General features: G+C 37.9%; 1 protein-coding gene across 5 annotated transcripts in view; it reads left to right on the top strand.

The window, feature by feature from the left end:
* Window positions 1–9,671: 9,671 nt before the first annotated feature.
* Window positions 9,672–23,331, top strand: part of TEX264 (testis expressed 264, ER-phagy receptor) — a 207,614-nt gene continuing 193,954 nt past the window's right edge. Inside the window, exons 1-4 of one of the 5 annotated variants that reach the window (XM_070738718.1) lie at window positions 9,672–9,827; window positions 19,108–19,148; window positions 20,172–20,211; window positions 22,215–22,504. In XM_070738718.1, coding sequence (XP_070594819.1) covers window positions 22,247–22,504 — 258 coding nt within the window. In that variant the 5' untranslated portion in view covers window positions 9,672–9,827; window positions 19,108–19,148; window positions 20,172–20,211; window positions 22,215–22,246. Of the gene's footprint in view, window positions 9,828–9,913; window positions 9,934–10,397; window positions 10,418–10,754; window positions 10,779–19,107; window positions 19,149–20,171; window positions 20,212–22,214; window positions 22,505–23,331 lie in introns of those variants that run through there. The other 4 variants (XM_070738719.1, XM_070738720.1, XM_070738721.1 and 1 more) reach the window with 4 other exon arrangements.

Here is a 23,331-nt window from a genome sequence, read left to right as displayed (position 1 = left end):
CTTATTTGTACTTGGACTATCATTAAGTACCTTTTATTTTATGTACACTGGGAGTGTGACAAATTCCTTGTGTGTCAAATCGCATTGGGCCTATAAAATTCTATTGTATTCTCTTCTTTCTCTTAAGAAGAACTGCTGTGCATTTGTCCATTGGCGAGTGTTTCCAGGGCTAAATTTGGAAACTGCAAATAGCGAATGTTTCTAGCTTCCACACCCATGCCTCTCTCTGTTCAGGAGTGCAATTGGAGAACTGCAATAGACCCAAAGTGGTCTGTGCCCTTGACTCTTCTGGAGATGCCCATACCACCCCTTTCCTCATTACACAGCTTAGCTATGCAAACATAGATGCATACCACCAAGAGGCTTGTAACTTAGGCAGGAAAAAAGAACTATTAAATGCTTTCCCTCTTAATTAGTTGTTATAAATCTCAGCACATTGTCTGGTTTCCATACATTGATGTTTTTATAACATCTTTGAAAACACTAACGTTCTATTATTTAAATAGCTTAGATTATTGAGAATAGAAAAGAGAGAAAATAGTTTTTGTGCGTGTACATATACAAATCTATTACGAGGAAAAAATATCTATTAAAAGTTTCTATTTAAAGGAAAAGATAAACAGCAAATTTAATAAACATTTCAATAAAAAATAAAAAGAACTGCTGAATTTTTAACTCGTCCCTTTTTATATATCTGCTGACGTGCGATATTTGTAGATATTTGGGCTGCCTTAGTAGTCAGACTGTGATTATGTTTGCCCTGCTGTGTGATGTGTTGTATGTGTGGGAAAGAGATATTAAATATTAGCTCCCAGAGAATCAGAATATTTCTTAGTGGCATGCTTAAGGGAATTATTGGATACAATAATTACCTTTCCTTTAATTACCTTTCCATTACCTTTCCTTTAAATATGTCTATTTAATAGGCAATGTCTATTATATGCAGGTTATATGTGCGTGTCCCACATTTCTACTTAATACGGTATCATATGAAAGCATGATTATTTGGTGTCCAGCTTCCATGCTGAGACTAGGTCTAACTGGGCTGAAAGATTGAGTTTTAAGAAACTGAGAAACAGAATACTTAAGACCCCTGGTAACTAAGACAAAAGTGATAATTTGTGACTGCGATTGAACTCTTACACACACATATATACATCTATACATTCACAGTTGAACTTTCTCCTGACTAAACCCCCATGGGACTGAAGTTTTAGGCTCTCTTCCTAAGTGCATTTGCTAGAAAAACTCACTAAGCATGTTCATTGTGAATTAACCGGCATAAGGATGCATTACTAATCTCCCAGTTCTATGAATACTAATTAGAGAAGCATAAAAGACATTTTAACCTCATTGCTACGTTAAAAAATGCTTCCTGAAATGCAATACTCTCAAATTTTAACAGGGAGTCCACCAGCTTCTATAGTTCTATAATTGTTTTACACTGCTTGCTCTCCGTAGTGTAAGATAGTACTGCCATGAACTATACTGCTCAAAAAAATAAAGGGAACACACTTTATCCTAGATCTGAATGAATGAAATGTTCTCACAGAATATTTCATTTGCACAACTATTCCATTTGCACAACAGCATGTGAAATTGATTGTCAATCAGTGTTGCTTCCTAAGTGGACAGTTTGATTTCACAGAAGTTCGATTTACTTGGAGTTATATTCTGTTGTTTAGGTGTTCCCTTTATTTTTTTGAGCAGTGTATAAAAGTGCACCTCGATCTCTTCAAAAAGGAATGATTTTGCATTCCAATAGTGAATGTTCATATACATTGGTAGAGTGTCTAACCTAATCTATCAGTTCCCCAAACCAATTCATATAGTGATAAATAAAGAGAAATGCTTAACATAGAGAACTAGCCCAGCATTCTTTCTAAAATAATCCCATTCAAAGAAATGCAGCAGAACTCACCCGTCCTGAGTGATTCCTATATTCAATGCTGTTGAAGAATGTGAGACTGTCTTCACAATACCCGCTATTCTGTCTCAAACCAGCCGCGTTTACTGTAACTGCACCCAAACACCTGTGAACTGCAGAGACTCCAAAGTTGGGGGGCGGAGTGGAGAGGCTATGATGTCATTTGAGACAGCATCCATTCATAAAAAGGAGTAGAAGCTGCTAGTTTGCAAATCAACTATCTCCGCTTCAGCCCTATTCTTTGATTATATGCAGAAGGAGTGAGATGTGAGGCCCTCTTGTGGTGAACTGTCTGTTTCTCCAACTTTTCCTGATATAAAACTTGGACCTTTGCTCACCAGTTATACATAATGTAGTTCATGATAAATAATTAAAAATCTGCCAGCTAAGCTACTTACATACAATCAATGAAAAAAAGAAGTTACTGTCTTTAGGCTGCCACTTAAAAGACATGGCCCAAAAGGAAATCAGGTGGAGGAAGAAACAAACAAATCCAAGAACTAATGAAATAAATCTGATAGTTGATAGTTGTATATAGTTTAAGGCCAGAAAGTGCCTACTTCAGCTGTCCCACGTTGCACAGCAATGGAAAGATGACTAGTCTTTTCACCTAAATGGATTTAAATTGAGAATCTGGAATATTTGACATCTGGAATATTTTATTTTACTGATGGTAAATCAAAGATCTGAATTATGTTTTCTAAGTGTGGAATAAATTAAAGAGCCGAGGTGGCACAGTGGGTAGAGCGCAGTACTGCAGGCTACTAAAGCTGACTGCTAGATCTGCAGGTCAGCAGTTCAAATCTTATCACCAGCTCAAGGTTGACTCAGCCTTCCATCCTTCCGAGGTGGGTAAAATGAGGACCCGGATTGTGGGGGCAATATGGTGGCTCTGTTAAAAAGTGCTGTTGCTAACATGTTGTAAGCTGCCCTGAGTCTAAGGAGAAGGGTGGCATAAAAAAAATCTAATAAATAAAATAAATAAATTACGACATGTTATGATTTAACTGTAGATTGTTTAATAAACTGTAAAGGTTTCTACAGTGTTCCCTCGATTTTTGCGGGTTCGAACTTCGCAGAACGTCTATACCACGGTTTTTCAAAAATATTAATTAAAAAATACTTCACAGTTTCCCCCCCTATACCACAGTTTTTCCCGCCCGATGATGTCATATGTCATTGCCAAACTTTCGTCTGCCTTTAAAAAACTTTTTTTTAATAAACTTTAATAAATAAACGGTGAGTAATAATCTAAATGGTTGTTAAGGGAATGGGAAATTGTAATTTAGGGTTTTAAAGTGGTAAGGGAAGGCTTGGGATACTGTTCATAGCCAAAAATAGTGTATTTACTTCCGCATCTCTACTTCACGGAAATTCGACTTTCACAGGCGGTCTCGGAACGCATGCCCCACAAAAATCAAGGGAACACTGTATATGTTAAGCCAGTGCTTCTCGATTGTTTTCTATTATGTCCCCCTAGGAAGAAGTAAACATTTTGCACCCCCCAACTCTCTTCTGGGAGATTGTTTGCAATATATTGGCATGTTTTTAATGAAAAAAATCAAACGGCTTATCAGCATGATTGGGGTGTAATGTGTTTAAGTGATGCCTTCATGTATTTGGATTGATGCTGTCTGCTGCCAACATAAACATACCAGTCTTTCCTCGTCTCCTACGGTAGTCACAGTGAAGCCAAGCAATACATATGCTTTGTCATATTTCCTCGTCTTAACTTTTCGGAGATTTACGTATGTCTCACTATCTCCATCTCTCTCCTCCTTTCTTTTCATCCCTGTTAAATATTTTTCATTGGAGTCTCTTAAAGGTTTGTTATCTGCACTTACCCCACATTCCCTGTGCCCCAAAAAAAGCACATTCCCCAAGATCATGCACCCCCCTGGGATTGCTGCACACCCCTCCCAGGGGGGTTTGCCCCACTATTTGAGTCCTTGGCCATTCTCTAGCAGGGGTGGATTCCTTCTGGTTCGGAACGGTTTGCCTGAACCGGTACCAGTCTGCTGGTGACGTCATGATGCCACCTCCGAATGGGATAAGTTGGTGCCGGTCGTGGGTGCTGCCATCTTTTTTTTAAAAAAAATCCTGATTTTTAATTTTTTTTCTTCTGCGCATGCACAGAAGCCTAGTTTCTGGCACTATGCATATGGTCACCATTTTGTTTTCAGCTTTTTTAATGGATTCTTTTTGTACTGTGCATGTCTGCGTGCATGGGCACGCAGCATGGTAAGAAGTGAACCAGCAGCGAGGGTTTTTTTAATGGGTTGTTAGGGTTAAGGGTTTTTATTTACTATTGTTGTTCAACTTATTTTTAATTTTTGTACTATTGTATTGTTTTTTAAATTGTTGTAAGCTACCCCGAGTGCTACGGGATTGGGCAGCTTAGAAGTCGAGTAAATTAAATTAAACTAAATTAAATTAAATTTCAGTATCTACAAGTTTTCCAGAAACTTTCTGCATTCTTCATATTGCTTTCTAATTGTTATTGATATTTGTAGCCACTAGAGGTCAGCTCGTTCTTATATTTGGTATTTTTCCAACTCCTGGGTTTATTCCGTCAAAAGCCTTCCTTCATCACAATTTCTTTTCCTACAATTCTCTATTGCTTAATTTAGGCAGTGAATGAAACCATGATTTTGGTGTTCGGGGGGAAAAAGCTGTGGTGAGAGTCAATAACATTCCATCCATTTCATTCACTGTAAAAGAGAGAAACCATCCTGTTTTACATGTTTGTCTAAGTTGACTGCACCACAAGTAAAAATAGGATTTCACACTTTGGAAAGAAGAGAGGTTTTGGGCAGAGCTCATAAGCTGTACTCGTCATTAAGATCATACCTTAGGTGCTATCTTGGGACATAATTTTATGTATTCAATTTACATGGCAATCATCTCACTAAGCATTTCTGTACTTTTAGAATCCTATCAGTCAAGCCATTCATTTTCCCTGAACAAATGAAAGTGCTTGGTACCATTTTTATTTTAGCTTTTGAAATAGGATGCATTTATTTAGTAAAATAGAGTTTCCATGGCAACAGTATGGAAATATCCTGCCTGTACTTCTTTCAAGATGATTTTTGACTTCTTAGTGTAGTCAATAGAGAGTTTGAATCTTAATCAAATGCAGCTCTGAAGAGACTATGGTAGGAATCTGTAATTCAGCTTGAAGGATTCAAGTTTATATAGCTCTTTAAAAAAACCAGCTCATTGTATCTTTGTGCCTCTGTCCATAGGATATTGTAGTTAAAAGTTTAACTCTTCATAACTGTTTTGTCTTCTAGGTGAATGGGAGAAAATATGGTAACATCCTCACACCCTCAATACTGAGAAAATAAAAACAACAATGATAACAAGTGACAATATCAACATACATTAAATTATTTATTTAATCAAATTGTAAAGCTGGCCATCTCAACAAATGACTCAGGACAGCAATGTTAAATAACTTATACATTGTTTTCATCACAAATACAAAAATTAAAATACACAATAATCAAGGAAGGCATCATGCTCAGCATTTGTTAACATAGCCAGATGAGGTCTTTCACACAATCAGAGTTCCAGGCCTATGCACAGCACAGAAGCAGGCCTTTAGGACCTTACCAAAGGCTAGCAGATACACAGCCCTCCTGTGACAGGAGTATGTTTAATCAGCAGTGAAGGGCTACCAAAATTTTGACTACCACACTGTAGGCGTGACTTATGCAGGACACCCTGCATTTTCTTTTAACACCTTTCAGTGCAAATTGGATGCTCTGGGGTGGAGCTCCATTTTTGCTACCCCACTGCGTTCCTGCGTCCCTGCCCACCCCTGTTTATAGGGCAATAGGACAATGGTGAAATCCAATTTTTTTTTACTATTGGTTCTGTGGCTGTGGCTTGATGGTATTGCTTGGTGTCCGTAACTTGATAGGTGTGGCAGGGGAATAATACTGCAAAATCTCCATTCCCACCCCACTCTGGGGCCAGCCAGAGTTGGCATTTGCTGGGTCTCCAAACTACTCAAAATTTCTGCTACCAGTTCTCCGAACTATTCAAAAAATTCAGCTACTGGTTCTCCAGAACTTGTCAGAACCAGCTGGATTTCACCCCTGCAATAGGATCCAGAGCATGCCCATCCTGTCAGATTGGATCGGAGAAGTAGAAACAAACAGGGAGCGATGGTCCCTCATCAAGTAACCTGTCCTAAACAATGAAGGCTTTTAAAGCAGCACCCTGAATTGCACCCAGAAGCACAGTGATGGCCAATGACGTTCACAAAGTCAGTGTTATATAAATGACTAACTGGCCCTTTTTACAACCCCTACAGCTGAACCAATGAATTCTGCATTGGTTGAAACTTCCAAATGTTCTTCAAGGACAGCCCCATGTAAACCACATTGCAGTAATCCAAACACGAGGTCACAAGGCTATGAGTGACAGTGAGTAGGGCACAACTGGACGACAACACTAAGGTCTGCAAATGCCCTCCTAGTCATGGTTGTCACCTGCTCTTCAATCAGGTGAGCCTTGACTCCAGGAAGATGCCAAGATATTGCACTGGGTCTGCTTAGGACAGTGCCACGCCATTCAAGACAAAGATGGAAGGTTCCTGATATCAGAAGGTCTAAATATCCAAAGCCTCTCAAGACTTGGGGAGGGGTGGGGACTGACGGTGGAATCTTAAAATATCTTCTAAATTTGGAACAGATGATGATACTTCTCTCCAATAAATTATAGTCTGCTATAGAATATACACTGCTCAAAATAAATAAATAAAGGGAACACTCAAAGAACACATCCTAGATCTGAATGAATGAAATATTTTCATTGAATACTTTGTTCTGTACAGAGTTGAATGTGCTGACAACAAAAATGAAATTGACGGTCAATCTGTGTTGCTTCCTAAGTGGACAGTTTGATTTCACAGAAGTTTTATTTACTTGGAGTTATATTGTTGTTTAAGTGTTTCCTTTATTTTTTTTTAGCAGTATGCTTCTGCTTCGTAGAATAACTGCTCTCTGGATTCTTCAGCATCATTTGAAACTTGTTGGGATTCCCCAAACTTTGTAAGCAGGTTTTGCATGTGTGCGTATCAGTGGCAAGTTCCCACTGGCATGGCCCAGTACTCCATTCTGGTAGGAGCTTTGCCAGGCCGTGGGCACAATTTTTTTTTTAAATGCCATTTTTTGTCTCTGCGCATGTACAAAAGTAAAATTGTCCCTCTGCGCGTACAAAGAGCTGAAATTGCATGAGATTGCACATATGGTTGTACGCATGGTCACGATGCACATTGGTAGTGAAAGGTAAGTGAAACCCGCCCCTGGTGCGTGCGTGTGTAAGATTTTTTTCCCCATGACCACACACAGAAAATAAGATATTCAATAAACAGGGAAATGACTATTATACAGTATGGAGAAAATTATACAATTGGATAGAGAAAAAAACAGAAATGAAAAACCAAACAAAATAAAAGAGGACAATGCAGAAAAGGCAATGTAATTCAAAAGGCATAAGTTTCCGTAAACTGCTTGCATGTATTGTATGATATGTCTATCTTTTGTATGTATTTGTTTGATTTTTTTGTTTCAAAAAATTCAATAAATTAAAAAAAAGAAAAAGAAAATATGCTATTCCCAAGCTAGCATCTTAGGTAATTCTTTAGTATTTTATTTGATTTGGGTAATCAGAAGTCATTCTGTGAGGGTAAACATTGTAACAGAAGATTCTTAAATCCATTAAGTAAAATAATACTTTGGTAATGCTATTCAACAGTTAAACTGATTTTAAATGGCTTGATCTTATTGTATGTATGTATATATTGTTATAAGATATCTTTGGGTTGTTCTCCATGGAAGATTGCAGCGACTAAAACAACAAATGTACTTTGCCAAACATTTCTTGTATATGGATAATCCTCTTAAATCAGGGATGTCAAATTGGCGGGCCATGGGTCAAATGCATCACAGAGACACACCCACCTCAGCTCCATGAATGGGGAAAAAAAGGTCAAGAAACATCACGTGATGGCAATGTAAGTGATGTGGTGAGTTTGATACCCGTGCCCTTAATGGAAATGAAGCAGCAAACATGTATAGAACTAGACTGTGTTTCAGATGCACAAAATAACAGAGTTGGAAGGCATCTTGGAAATCATCTAGTCCAAACCCCTGCTCAAGCAGGAGAGAAGCATTTTTAAACCATCCCTAACAGCAACATTACTTTGGTGCATTTCTTTCCTTTCTCTCTCATTACTTCTCATTAATGTTTTTAATGTAAAATTGTTATTTTAGACTTAATATTAGATTTGTCATTGTATACTGTTTTATCACTGCTGTGAGCCGCCCCGAGTCTGCGGAGAGGGGTGGCATACAAATCTAATAAAATAAATAAATAAATAAATAAATAAAATAAATTACAACTTTCCCCCAATCTTAAAATGCTACCGTTCAAGGAGGCCTATCAGGTCTGAGCAACTAAAATCCAGATGATCTGTTAGAAGGATGGTAGAAAACATAATTGTTGCCTGGTATTTAGAAGTCCAATTTGCTAGCCCCACATCCCTCCTCTACAATTGCATCTATTTTCCTAGAAGGCAACATGTCCAACATTTTTTTTCTTTTATTTCTTTTATTTGTTTGTCAAACATGTACAAGATAGCAGGTATTGGTATAAACATAAACATTAGCAAAGGTAAATTAGGACAGTAGGACAGGGAGGGAAGGGACAATGGGGCACTTATGCACAACCCTTACGGACCTCTTAGGAATGAGGTGAGGTCGACTGTAGACAGACTAAGGTTAAAGTTTTGGGGGTTTGGGGAAGAAACTACAGAGTCAGGTTGTGCATTCCAGGCATTGATCACGTTTCTAAAGTCATATTTTCTGCAGTCGAGTTTGGAGTGGTTTACACTAAGTTTGAATCGATAGTGTGCTCATATATTGTTGAAGCTGAAGTATTTACTGACAGGTAAGACATTGTGGTAGATGATTTTATGAACTATATTTAAATCAGATCAGAGGCGACAAAGTTCTAAGCTATCTAAGCCCAAAGTTTCAAGTCTGGTGGCATAAGGTATTCCGTTGCGAGCAGAGAAGTGGAGGACTCTTCTTGTGAAATATTTCTGGACTCTCTCAAAAGTGCGGGTTCCAGATAAGTGAGCTGTATTCAAGAACTGGTCTGGCAAATGTTTTGTATGTTCTGGTTAGCAGTGTAATATTTACCAGAGAAGAAGCTACACAAGATTAGATTGACTACTTTAGTGCTTTTTTTGGCAATGTTGTTAACAGTAGGCTCTTACACTTAGGTCATTAGACCTAAGTGCCAGAGCCCTTAACGTGGTAACCTCACCTGAGGTAACTTTGGCCAAGGGGGTGGCGGTGAGAACAGAACCTTTTGAATTGCTGCCTTGTTTAACTCACAAAATTATGGGAGTTGACACTGCATCCTGACACGGCCTTAAAACAGGCACCAAATAAGGTTTCTTTAGCCTCCCTCCCCCGCAAGTACACAGAAAAGCTTCAGCTAAGTCACGGAAAAAAGCTGTCAACCCAGCTGAACGGGGTCCAAGCCAGCCCGCCTTTTCACCGACCCTCCCCCCCACGTGCTCGTCGCCCTGGTCCACGTAGGCCTGCTCCACCGGGTGCTCCACTATAGAGTTGTCGTGCATTGCCACTTCCCGCTTTCTCCCCGCCAAATGGCCTGTCAGCGCCTCCCGGGCGGGCGGCTCAGCCGCTCGTGGCGCGCTCACGCCGGGCGCGCGCGTGCACGGCGCGGGGTGGGCGGGGACGCGCTCGGCGGCCAGGCGCGTCCCCGTGCACAGCCTCCCCAGCCCGCGACTTGAGCCGAGAAAGCTGCCACTCGCTCGACGAAGCGGCTCCGCTGCCCATCGCAATCGGGAAGGGAGGGGGTGAGTCGGAGGGGCGGGCGGGCGGGAGGCGATCCCGGCGCCTGGATCCTTGCAGGGGAAGCCTGGAAGGGCCGCGTCCCAAGTTGGTCGTGGGGTGGCTTATGGGGTGGGTCTACTTCAAGGCGTCAAATGGGGTCGCTGCTGGGCGGAAGGGAAATGGGGCTTAGTTGGAGGGTCGACCTGGCGGGGCTTCCTCCTCTCCCCGATCTTTGGAGCGAGGTTGTGGGCAGCGAAGGTGACAGACATGGGAATGAGTGGGGAGCGATCCATGGGAGATCCGAGCAGATGGTCTTGTGCGTTCCCAGGATGGGTGGGATCATTGGGGGTGGTGGGGTTATGGAGAGGAAAAGGGAGCCTTGAGGTCAGATGTTGGAGGGAAAGGCAAGTCCCTTTGCTTGGATATCAACAATAGCCCAGCTGGGACTCTCAGGTTGTAAGGTTATAGCAGACATTAGTTGACTGTCACTTTTCCTCAAATGTTACTGTGGGAGAGATTCACATCTTGGGCCTGGCTTGCTTTAGAGATCAGAAGACACTTGGATGTTATGGAGGCGATAGATCAAGTTCTGGGATGAGAACTTTTCTTAAAAGTGAGAAAATATTATTTTACTGAAAGAGCAGTAGATACTTGGAACAAACTTCCAGCAGGCGTGGTTGGTAAATCCACAGTAACTGAATTTAAACATGCCTGGGATAAACATATCCATCCTAAGATAAAATATAGGGAATAGTATAAGGGCAGACTAGATGGACCATGAGGTCTTTTACTGCTACGGTCAATCTTCTATGTTTCTATGTTTCTAGAAGGAAAGCAAGCAAGCAAGCAAAGCCCCAACAGTTTACCAACCTTGAGTTTATTTTTACAGCAGACCATCTGTGTAGACTAAGAAAGACTAAGGAAATGATCTTCGAATGAGGACTTCTGGTTTTCAGTTTTGATTTTATTAACTTGTGAGACTCCCCCTCATATCTTAATTTATGAACTGTTTGTATTTTTGTAGGAAACTATTATAATATCATTAATATATTTCAGCGATGCATGTAAACAATAGTTTGCATTCTATTAATACGGAGTAGGATCTTGTGCTTCTTCATAATATACCAACATAACTAGCAATAATTCAGAATTCAGAATAATTCAGAATCCTTTTAAAATGTAAATTGTTGTCTTATTTACATCCTGATAAAACATTTGTACCTGAAATTCTGGTAGTTGTAAATAGGATTTCCCCCAAAACAGACCTAAGCAACTTTAATTATGAAACAAATTAACATCCCAGCTTCACTCTAAAAATAAATTTATATATCCAAAAATAAAAAACTAAAAAATCCCCTAAAAATAATTTATATATCCAAATAAGCATGCAAAAATAAATTAAGCAGATGCCTGAATTAAAGTTTTAGATTGATCTAAAACTTTAATTCAGGCATCTGCTTAATTTATTTTTGCATGCTTATTTGGAAATATAAATTATTTTTAGTTCAGTTGATCTGACTTTAGATAAGTATATGAGGTTTTAATTTGATGATATGCCTAATCTTATCCTATTGTATCATTCATCATTAATAATAATTCATCATTAATAATTCTCACTGTTTTTGTAACATTTTGTTTTCTTTTTAAGCCTTTTCTTCACGCTCCAGTCGAGAGCTTTTCTTTGGAGGATATAGAATGAAAACATTAGTTTGATTTAAATACTAAGTTTCTCATTCCCTTGCCACATTGAGATGAAATGTTGAGATATGAGTGAACATTGCACAATTTCAAATACAGTGAGCTTTAGATACAGGAAGGATTTAGTTGATGTAACATAATTCAAACAACTCCTTTCTTTTCTGTGGTTTACTAGTTTATGGCTTTAGGAATATGATTGTAACTGTTCTTAAAATCGTAGATTACGCTTGGATGGAAAAATGTTTGGGTAGGAAAGACAAGTGAGTGACAGCTACTGAACTGGCTTTTAACCAGATTTGCTGTTTGGATCATATTTTGGACTTGTCCCAAGGACTCATTCCATTCTGATAGTTGTTTTTACCAGCAGTTGCTGTGACAGAAATATATCGTTACACTGAACATTAGGAACATCACAAATGGAGGATAAAAAAGAAGAAAAAGCCCCTCTTTTTTTATGCAAGTCTCTGCAAATACTACATATTTGGTCTTTTTATTTTTCTGAAAAGATGTGTTCACCTGTTAGCTAAATTGCTGGTAAAGAAAACATATTTTAGAGGTTTCATTAAAAGCAGACCTAGTTCTTTAAGGAAGAATTGTAAATGTAGATTCTGGCCTTGGAAACTGTGCACGAGCATGATGATCTCATCAAGCCGGTACACATGAACCAGGAAGTAGAATGCTGGTAAAATAAACAGACTGTTTTGGGAGAAACAAAACAGCTTATTGAAGAGAAAAAGATGAACCTGATTTTATGTTCAGTCTCAAGAAGCCAAGCAAAACAACACTTCCATGTTGTAATAATTTTGTCTGTTTTATTTTTTCTATAAAGTAAGATCCCACACCCCCCCTTGGTATATGTGGAACATAGTATGTTTAGAGATTATCCTCTGTGCCTCTGATTTTCACTTCCCAGATTTAAGAATTAAAAATAAACCCTGGAAGAATATACATAAATACACATGGGAGTTACCACAGTGCAAACTTTATTTTATTTAATCAAAGGCAATTTGTATAATAGATCACATTGGAATTATGAATACAATTTAAATAACTAGTATTTTATATATATTTGTTTTCGTAGATTTTCACGGGTACAGGTATGGAGGTCTTGGCATATTCGTGTTTCTTCCCGTGTAGAATTTAGAAATTTCTGGCGACCTCGTCGAAATGTCACCAGAAATGTCTAAATTCTACACGAGAAGAAACCCATATATATGTGTGTGTCATTGCATGAAATAGCATCCTGCCATTCTTGTCAGGGCAGAAAAAGAAGTGGCTTACTATCTTCTTTACACCAATTATAATTACAATTATAAATTTACATCTTTCTCTAAAATGACAACATGTCTCTCTTCTTTCTATAATCTATCCTGCCTACTAGTCAAAATCATGTTCATTTTCCCCTGTTTTGTGCAAAATTTCCATAAGGCTTTCCATCAATAAATGTAGATGATTGTCTTTTCTCTAATTGAAGAAGTCAGTTTGGCCATCATCTCCATCCATCCATCCCCTTCGCCAACCGTTTCTAATTGTAAATAAAGCTGAATCTTTCAATTCTTGTGCATGCAATAATCTGCTGCAATAATTATATACAAAATCAAAGTTCCATAACTATTTTCCAATATTTTATCTATCAGTTCTAAAAGAAAGACCTCTGGTTCTAATTTTATATAAAACTTTAAAATCCTCTGAATCAATATATGTACTGTACTGGAATTCAAAATTTTCTTGCTTTTTTTAGATATGTTCACCAAACATGTCCCTGCTGATCATATTTTCAGCATAAATTTGAAGTGTCTATATTTTAGACATTTGTCTTTAAGTCTATAAACTTTGTCTTTAAGATCATCACATAATATAAAGCTTAGATCCAGGTAGTCCTCGTCTTACAACCACAATTGAGCACAAAATTTCCACTGGTAAACAAGGCAGTTTTGAAATTTATTTTGTCCCTTTTTACGAGCTTCCTTGTTGTTAAGCAAATCACTGCAGTTATTAAGTTAGTGACATGATTGTTCAGTGAATCTGGCTTCCTAGTTGATTTTGCTTCTCAGAAGGTCACAAAGTTGATCACATGACACTGGGACACTGCAAATGTCATAAATACATGCCAGTTGCCAAAGCGTCTCTATTTTGATCACGTGACCATGGTGATGCTACAATGATAATAAACTTGAAAAACAGTCATAAGCCACTTTTTTCAGGTTCTTTGCAACTGTAAATCTATTTATTTATTTATTTATTTATTTATATTTCTTTTTTAAATTTGACTTCTATGCTGCCCAATCCCAAAGGACTCAGGGCAGCTTACAACAATATAAAATTACCATATAAAATTATAAATAACAATAGAAGGAAGTCAAGAAAAAAAACAATCTAATTACTAAAACCCTAGCTAAAACTCGTAGTGGGACAACTCAACAACATGCGTACATATCATTCATACACAATCATATTCATACAGGTGGTCAAGCTAGTTGTTGATTTAGGGCCCCCAAGCCTGCAGGCATAGCCATGTGTTCGTGGCCTTACGAAAAGCCAGCAGGGTGGGAGCAATATGGAGATTGGGGGAGAGTTGATTCCCTAGAGTTGGGACGGCAACAGAGAAGGCTCTCCCCTGAGGTCCCGCCAATCTACATTGCTTGGCTGATGGAACCTGGAGGAGGCCAACTCTGTGTGCTCTAATTGGTCTCTGGGAAGTATGTGACAAGAGAGGGTCCTGTAGATAATCTTGCCCTAAGCCATATAGGGCTTTATAGGTAATAACCAACACATTGAATTGTGCCTGGAGACTGATAGACAGCCAGTGCAGCTTGCAGAGTACAGGTGTTATATGGGTGTACCGAGGTGCACCCATGACAACTCGCGCGGCTGCATTCTGGACAATTTGGAGTCTCTGAACACTTTTCGAGGATAGTCCCATGTAGAGTACGTATGTGATTTACCCCCATGTAAATCATTAAACCAATGGTTGTAAGTTGAAAACTACCTGTATTCTATATTCCTTTGCCATGTTTAAATGGTGAATCATTTCTCAAAGCAGGTATTGATTGAGGTTATTTAAAATTTTGTGTAAAAAGCAAACCTAAGTAGGATCTTGTCCTAAATAATCTGAGAAGTTTCTGCACTTATCTTAATTAAGTCAGGTGGCATTGCCCAGAGCCCAAAGAAGGGCTTAATCTTTCTCCCCTGCATAGAAAAATGGGAGCCCACATAAACAGTTCTTTGCTGTCTCTTGCTCAATGTTTTTTTTTAAATCTTACATATTTGAAATAATTTTGAGTTCTTGAAAGGTATAACTTCAATATAAACTAGAGAAATGCTGCTATTTGTTTTGGTATTTGGTCTCTTCATCCCTAGGTAGATTTAGTTGGTTAAAAAGGAGAAGACTCTGTTAAGTTCAAAGGAGCAGGATAGGAAAAGCAGGAATTCCTGATATTCCAGTGGATGATTTATGGCATGATATCTATGACATTGTTGTCTATGACAGAAAGTTAAATTACTTTCAAATTGGGCTCCACACCTGGTATCTTAATTAACAATCCATATTTTTTTCTTCAGAATAATATGGAGGTGATTTGCCATTGCCTACATCTAGGATGTTTTTTACTTCCCAGTCTGGCCAATAATAGTGATATTTCCTGGTAGCTTCCCATCTAGGTAATGTGATCTAACCCTACCAAACTTCTGAGGCCAGATAAAGTCAGAAAACACAAGCTGAGCAATTGCAAAGAATAATAGTACTGGAAGTATGCTATGTGGGGCAGTAGTGCCATTTTACTTTGTTTAAGATCTAGGGAACAAGTTTGAAGCCACTGCTATTCTTGTCACTTATAAAGATATTAAATAATCCCCAGAGTATAGCTCTATACTTAACTGTTTCCCATTTTAGACATTATTGAATTTTTGAAGCCACCCCTTAAATGCAAAACTTGACTGGGTTACATAGATCATGTTTACCCAGAAATAACCTTGAGTTTAATCATGCATACTGCTAATTAAACATACTCAGGTGTAACCTTTAAATGTAATCTTATAATATGGGCTGATGTACTTGTAATTACAATATAAATACAGCTAACTTAAGGAAAAAATATGCAATTTTCAGCAGTACTTCCTTTAGCATTTTTAAAATGTCTTGCTTCTGGGTATCCTAGAGTCATGTAATAAGGCCCTTGCAACGGGATAAACAGGATGCTGGATTATAGTGATATAACTTCATCTTGTGCTTATGTGTGGCCTGGATACTTTTCTCCCAGGAATGAAAACAAAAGAACAAGGCAGAGTGGACATTACTTCTCATTTTAATTTTACTTGCCTACATTTTTATATAGGAGATCTATGCACGGGCAACTTTTTTATCATTATTTCTGAGTCTGGAACGATTGGTTTAAATTGGTTGTGTTTTTATATATGTCTGCCCCCATTTGTTGTTTGGATATGCAATGGGATTCGAATTTGCAGAGGTATCCAAATATGCTGAAGGCAATTCAGGAAAGGTAGATACCTCTATACCTGTTTGGATGTGCATCTGATTTATCTTTCCTCCCCGGTTTGGAATGTGACCATACTTAGAAACTGCCTTTTGGGTCCTTTCTTGGCCCTGGATATAGAATGCCATTTTTGGTTTTGTGGTCAACATTATGGAATTGATCAGTTCTTAAATTTATTAAAATTTTACATTAAAAAATATTGCTGTATCCTGCTTTGAAAGCTATATGAACAAATAGGCACATGTAAGTAATACTGTACCCAATTTTCCAAATAAATTTAGAATTTTGTGGGTTTGAAGCTTAGTAGGGAAAAAAACATTCAAAAGTGACTACAGGAGAAGTTATTGTTATTGTTATTGTTGTTGTTATTATTATTATTATTATTATTATTATTATTATTATTATTATTATTTATTGGATTTGTATGCCGCTCCTCTCCGTAGACTCGGGGCGGCTAACAACACTAGTACAAAACAGCATGTAAATCCAATACTAAAACAGCTAAAAAAATCCTTATTTGTAAAAACCAAACATACATACAAACAAACAAACAAACATACCATGCATAAATTGTAAAGGCCTAGGGGGAAAGAATATCTCAGTTCCCCCATGCCTGACGGCAGAGGTGGGTTTTAAGGAGCTTACGAAAGGCAAGGAGGGTGGGGGCAATTCTAATTCTAAGTTGGTAAATAGAGAAAGGCTTTAAAAAACTCAACCTCTCTCTATATCTCCTATAAATTGCTGTTACAGGAGAGGAAGCAGAGGTGGGTTTCAGCAGGTTCTGACCAATTTTGGAGAACTGGTAGCGGAAACTTTGAATAGGTTGGGGAACCGGTAAATACCATCTCTGACTGGTCCAGCCCCATCTATTCTTTGTCTCCCAAGTCCCAGCTAATCAGGAGGAAATGCGGATTTTGTAGTAACCTCCCCCCATGTATGGGGAGGGAATGGAGATTTTGTAGTATCTTTCCCCTGCCATGCCCACCAAGTCACACCACACCCACCCAATCACGCCCACAGAACCAGTAGTAAATTTTTTTGAATCCCACCACTGAAGTGTGAATTGTAAATGCTTTGTAAGAGTGAGTAATGAGCCGAGGTGGCACAGTGGATACTGCAGGCTGACTGCTAGATCTGTAGGTCAGCAGTTCAAATCTCATCACCGGCTCAAGGTTGACTCAGCCTTCCATCCTTCCGAGGTGGGTGAAATGAGGACCAGGATAGTGGGGGCAATATACTGGCTCTGTTAAAAAGTGCTATTGCTAATATGTTGTAAGACGCCCTGAGTCTAAGGAGAAGGGCAGCGTAACAATCGAATAAATAAATAAAATAATACTGTATTACTTTGGAAGATAGCATTCTAAAAGATTTGCTTTTCAATCAGGCATTTTTATTGATCTGCCACTATCAGTAGTTTCCCTGAAGGATTTTTTCCAGCTGAATCATTTGGCAAATGTAGGTAAGAGCTGCTAGATCTGGGCTACAAATCAAGATAACCATTAGATTATCAACAAAGAGATAAAGAAAGCTCTAATTCTGTGCTGCCATTTATTGAGTCATCTGCATTTTTGAAGCCCAGATTTGGTAGGTGTAAAATGATTTGTTTGGTCACACTTGCCTAGATTTTCCGATAGTTTCTTGCTTCAGTTATTGTACAACTGAAGTCTTGTATTTGGGGTTCTTCTTTAAAATAGTTGAATGGGAATTTGCTATTCGTCAAAATTAGAACTGCTAGGTTATCATTTGGCACAGGCCTGCCAGTAACTTGCCAGCTGTTCAGTGTGGCTTGAATCAGGCTGCTTGAAAGAAGCTATTTTCCCAGCAGTTTATGAGATTGTAATGTCTGCCTTAGAGGCTCTGCTCCAGAATCGCTCCCTGTTTTGAAGTAAAGCGGATAATTATTAGAATGTCCCCACTTTAAAAACAATTGTTTTCAATGATTTAGATCTCCTATAAGTAGAACACACCTGTTCTTTCCTCCATATTCCTGGGCTTCTGTACCACCCTAAGAAAAAACCCTGATGCCTCAAAAGTTGAATGTTTTAAAATTTCAGATTTCCAAAGTTAGTGCGATATTTAAAGCAGTTGCAGTTTTTTATCCCTGATGAATAACAGGGAGATCTGCTTATGCTCAATGTCTAAGGACTTCTCTTTTTAAATTCTTTTTGAAACTCTAACATAGTACCGTAAGTTCTAGTAATTACAGAGAGGTTTTTAAGTAGGAACAACCAGTTTTTGAACACTTCCTAGGGAATCTTGTTTAGTACCCTCCTAGAGGACTTTCCAGGGAAAGATCTTTCTTCTGTTTACTGATATTTGTTTGTTGAATTTTGTATGTTTTTAAGTTCTTTAGCCTCTGACTAAGTTTTTTATGGAGGGGAAGCAGACGCTGTCCAGAAACTGTTCTGGAATGGCATAACAAGTGTCATAAATAAATAATAATCAAATTTACTAGGAAACCAAATAGAATTCTTTTTGGTCTGGGCTGGTTCCCGATGAAGGCTCTTATCCTTACCACTTCATAGCTTTTATTTGGAAGATACAATTAAGACTGTACTCACCCCTACTTGTTATAGCCAACATGCCTGTCCCTAATAATAACCTACCATATTCCATTCAGAGTAATCTACAGGTTCTGATTCTTTCAATAAAACTATGCAAGCAGCGCTGTGCAAGCTCCACCTTTTTTGTGTATGCATGTGATATCACAATACAAAAACTAACCAGGGTGGAGCATGTCTTGTGTATTGTTACAATACTGCTTTCATTATTTGCTTACCTGAGCTGTTTTTGAAAACCTCTGGTTTGATGTTATGGCTTGAAAGAATATACTATAACCTCTTTCTTTTCCAAACTCTCCTCTTCCCATCAGTGTGAACAGGAATTCTCCCATAGGCATAATTTTCATTCTCTTGGTATGAGCAAATGTGATCTATTCCTATCCTCCCAGGAAGAGATTCATTTGTAGGAGGAATGCTTCTCGATTTCCATTCTGGAAATGGATCTTTTGCTTACAACAATGAAATATTATAGAGCTGTGAAGTTCTAATGTAAAATTTGAAATTATGAAATCAACTTACATAGATAAACTTTTGTGTTTTTTCCCTCCCAGAAAGTAAATATTGAATCAGAAGATCTTGTGATATTCTTCAGGTAAGACCAATGTGTTTATTGAAGAAGTGTTTGTTTTAAATTATGGAATTTCTGAAAAAAGAATGAAACAGTGGACAAATCTCAGCTTCAAGAAATTATCTACCTACCTACCTACCTCATTTATTTGCCACCTATCTTGCCACAATTATGCCTGATTGATTTGAGATTCTATATCATATTTTGATACCTCTTTTGAGCCTACGAACTATATTAAGTGATAACTTTATCAAAACATACCTTAAAGATAGGTTAGGTCATGATATCATCCATCAGTAAAAAGATATGTGTATTGTTGCCTCATGAATTATTTGGCCTTTGGATAGTGGTTGATTCATTACATACAGGATTTTTTGCCTAGGCATTTTTCTATATTCATGATTTGTTGTGTGATTTATTCTCAGATAATCATGCCAGCTTTCATGTAGATGCAAAACCTTTGTTGCCTGCAAAATATTTATTTATTTATTCAATTTTTTTAATGCTGTCCTTCTTCTTAGACTCAGGGCGGCTTGCAACATGTTAGCAATAGCACTTTTTAACAGAGCCAGCCTATTGCCCTCACAATCCGGGTCCTCATTTTACCCACCTCGGAAGGATGGAAGGCTGAGTCAACCTTGAGCCAATGATGAGATTTGAACCTCTGACCTACAGATTTACCATCAGCTTTAGTGGCCTGTAGTACTGCACTCTACCTGCTGCGCCACTTTGGCTCTTAATATGCTGTTAATTTAAATGAAATTAGGAAAATACTAGAGATAGTTAAATGTATTGATTGTTAGATGCTTTCAAGCAATGTATAGTGAGTTCGGCAATCTATTAATCTGAAGAAATGAAATTTATGTTTATTTATTAATTGGACTTATATGCCACCCCTCTCCGTGGATATGTTAAGTATATACATTTTTGTGCAGGTTCACAATTGGCATTTGAAATTCTGGGTGATGTAAATATTTTTACTGTTTTAGAATCTTTAGTTCATAATTTTTCAACTTAATGTAATAACTTTTTCATTCTTCTTTTTAGGAAGATTGCTTTGGAGAGGACAGCTTGGAGAAAGAAACATGTATGTTTAATTCATTTTGAACTCTCACACCAATTGTTTTTATGTAGGATTCCATTTATGTGCCCCAAACTATAAACATAACACTTGAAATCTGGCAGAGATAAAAGCAGGGTGAAGAATTGTATGATTTGCAATATATATCTGAATTGGTAGGATTTGAATTAGAAATTGTACACCTTTGCAATGCTGCTATAACTATCCAGATTGTTACATCATGAATTATTATTTTGGCAGGTAAAGAAATGGGCCCAGTGTTGGGTTCCATGCATTTTTTCAATTTCATATGTAGTTTGACTCTTTGAAACAGGAGTTATAAAAGTTGGCATTCCAATGTTCTCTTGGATGACAATTCCGATAATTGTATCAGCAATGCAGGCTGGAGCTAATGAAATCTGAAACATCTGGAGGCCATTGTATTGCTGTCCCAATAGTACACTAATGGGATAGAAAAGCTTAAGGGAGTTCCAACTCCTGATGTAAAATGGGAAATGGGAAGAACAGAGGTGAGCTGAATCAATAGAGAATTTCACATTTAAAGACTCAGTAATGCAACAATTAAACAACACTTGGTAACTTTATTTATGTTAACCGCTATTTCAAATCAGTTTGTTAAGAAGTATAAGAAAGTCTTGAAACTTATAAGAAATTTCTTGACATTATATTATTCCTGAGCTTTAACTTGAAGATTTTGAGAATTAGGAATACAGTATATAATAACAAATTTGGAGTTCATTGGGAGCCCTGTAGGTTTGGAAGATGTTTGTGTACCAATATACAAGAATGCTATCACCTTTTTTCTTAATAAGATATTATTTTGACTTTTTTTCAAGGAAATGTATGGTTTTTTTTGGTTGCTTGGCAGTTAAAAATATAAATGGGTAACAATACTAATAAACAACTAATTGAAACTTTGATTTAACTGACCTACAAATAGGAGGCAGTGAGTAATTGTTATATCTGATGTACTCCTTACCTAGTTGATCAAATTATTCTAATTTTAATCTTGATTTTATGTCTTTTGTGTGTTGGCATCATTGCATCATTACATAAATAATATAAATTGATGCAGTTATGTGTTTTGAATTTAACAGAGAGTTAGGAGTAACTTTCAATTGCTGTCCACAAATGTTTGTTAAAATGAGCTTCATATTAAAGAAGCAGCAATAATTTCAAAACAATTATGTTAATAAAAAGAAAAAATATACTGGGAAATTATGTTGCAAACAGATTAATACCAAAAATGTTGGCTCTATTATTCAAAGCTTCTTCCTTTCCCCTTGGTTAAATAGACAAAGCAAACAAACAGAAAACTAATTCAGAGGTTAATGTTCACAGACAACACAACAGCAGTGTATTGCTGTAAATAGAGTAGAGATTTCTCTATTGTTGTTTACTAATTCTTTTAATTATTTCCTTGATCAAAGAATCTTGTCATATCAAAGTAGCAATACCTCATGAGCTGTGTCTTCTGACCACCAAGCTTGTGAGAAGAGCAGAGTCTGAAGAGTCTTCAGAAAGGCCAGCAGGATTGGTCCAATTTAATTTTGGATGGGAGGAATGGGGTTCCAAAAGAGAGATACTGAAACAGAGAAGGCATCGTCCTGGGTCCCACTAGATCAGAGGTCTTCAACCTTGGCAACTTTAAGACTTTTGGACCTCAACTCCCAGAGTTCCTCAACCAGCTGGCTGAGGAACTCTGGGAATTGAAGTCCACAAGTCATAAAGTTGCCAAGGTTGGAGACCCCTACATTAAATGACATACTTTAATTGGCGAGATCAGGAACATATCTTTCTTGCCAGATAAAATGAGTTAAATAAAACATCTAGAAAGAGGGACTATCTTTGTCCCATCCCAATGGAAAGCTTCAGAAGCAAAGCAGGTTTTATAAAGATTACATTGAATTGTAGGTAAGGGAGGAATCCGTTTAACTCTTCCATTTCACTGTAAGTCCTCACACACAGAGAAAAGCAAAGTAACCTTTGATCTCGTCTCTTGTCCTTAGTTGATATCTGAACATCGGATACACCAGAAGTCATGTCGGACTGGCTTCTAATTGGACTGTTTGTGGCCTTGGTGCTGCTTCTGTTGCTGACCATCTTCGGCTTTGCTGTTTATTCGGGACTGTTTACAGAAGTCATTGTGAATGCTGGCTTGCCCCCCATTGGCAACATGACTGTGGCATACAAATTCCAGGTGGGGCCGTATGGTGACTCCGGAAGGTTTTTCACAGAGAGCTGCAGCGTCTCTCCAAGGCTGTCTTCTATCGCTATCTACTATGACAGCCCTCACACGGTAGGTCGCTCTTGAGAACTACTTATTGGTTTGCCAGACCTGAATTCATCGCAAAATCTATCTGTACATAAAATTGCAGAAGAACCATGTTAATCTATGGTGACAAAAAATATTAGGTAACATCTTTCCTGACAGAAACATTTGAAGTTTTAAAACTAATCAGATGTTTATGCTGAAATGAATGGCAGTTTTGATTGTAAAAAAATTGGTTTCAGTTCATGATTCAAATATATGTCCCATTTTTACTTTTACGTGCACTTTATGTGCACTTTACATGCACAATAGGGTTGATATTCCTGGAGGCGTCTGTAATATGGCAAGTGATTTAGCTTTAGTAGATAAGTGGTCAAAGCAATGGAAACTGCAGTTTAATGTTTCCAAATGTAAAATAATGCACTTGGGGAAAAGGAATCTTCAATCTGAGTATTGTATTGGCAGTTCTGTGTTAGCAAAAACTTCAGAAGAGAAGGATTTAGGAGTAGTGATTTCTGACAGTCTCAAAATGGGTGAGCAGTGTGGTCGGGCGGTAGGAAAAGCAAGTAGGATGCTTGGCTGCATAGCTAGAGGTATAACAGGCAGGAAGAGGGAGATTGTGATCCCACTGTATAGAGCACTGGTGAGACCACATTTGGAATACTGTATTCAGTTCTGGAGACCTCACCTACAAAAAGATATTGATAAGCTCATGGGTTGTATGCATGCATGGGGGAAGGGCATTGCATTATGGGTATGGACACCCATATGCACGCTATCCCGCGCACAAGCACGCAAGCCAAAAAAGGTTCACCATCACTGCTGTATACTAAAAAAATGATTGACCTAATAAT

The sequence above is a fragment of the Erythrolamprus reginae genome, chromosome 2 (genome assembly GCF_031021105.1).
Source record: "Erythrolamprus reginae isolate rEryReg1 chromosome 2, rEryReg1.hap1, whole genome shotgun sequence".
NCBI lineage: Eukaryota > Metazoa > Chordata > Lepidosauria > Squamata > Dipsadidae > Erythrolamprus > Erythrolamprus reginae.
The sequence above is the reverse complement of the archived record's forward strand: the minus strand, read 5'-3'. Positions and strand labels throughout refer to the sequence as shown.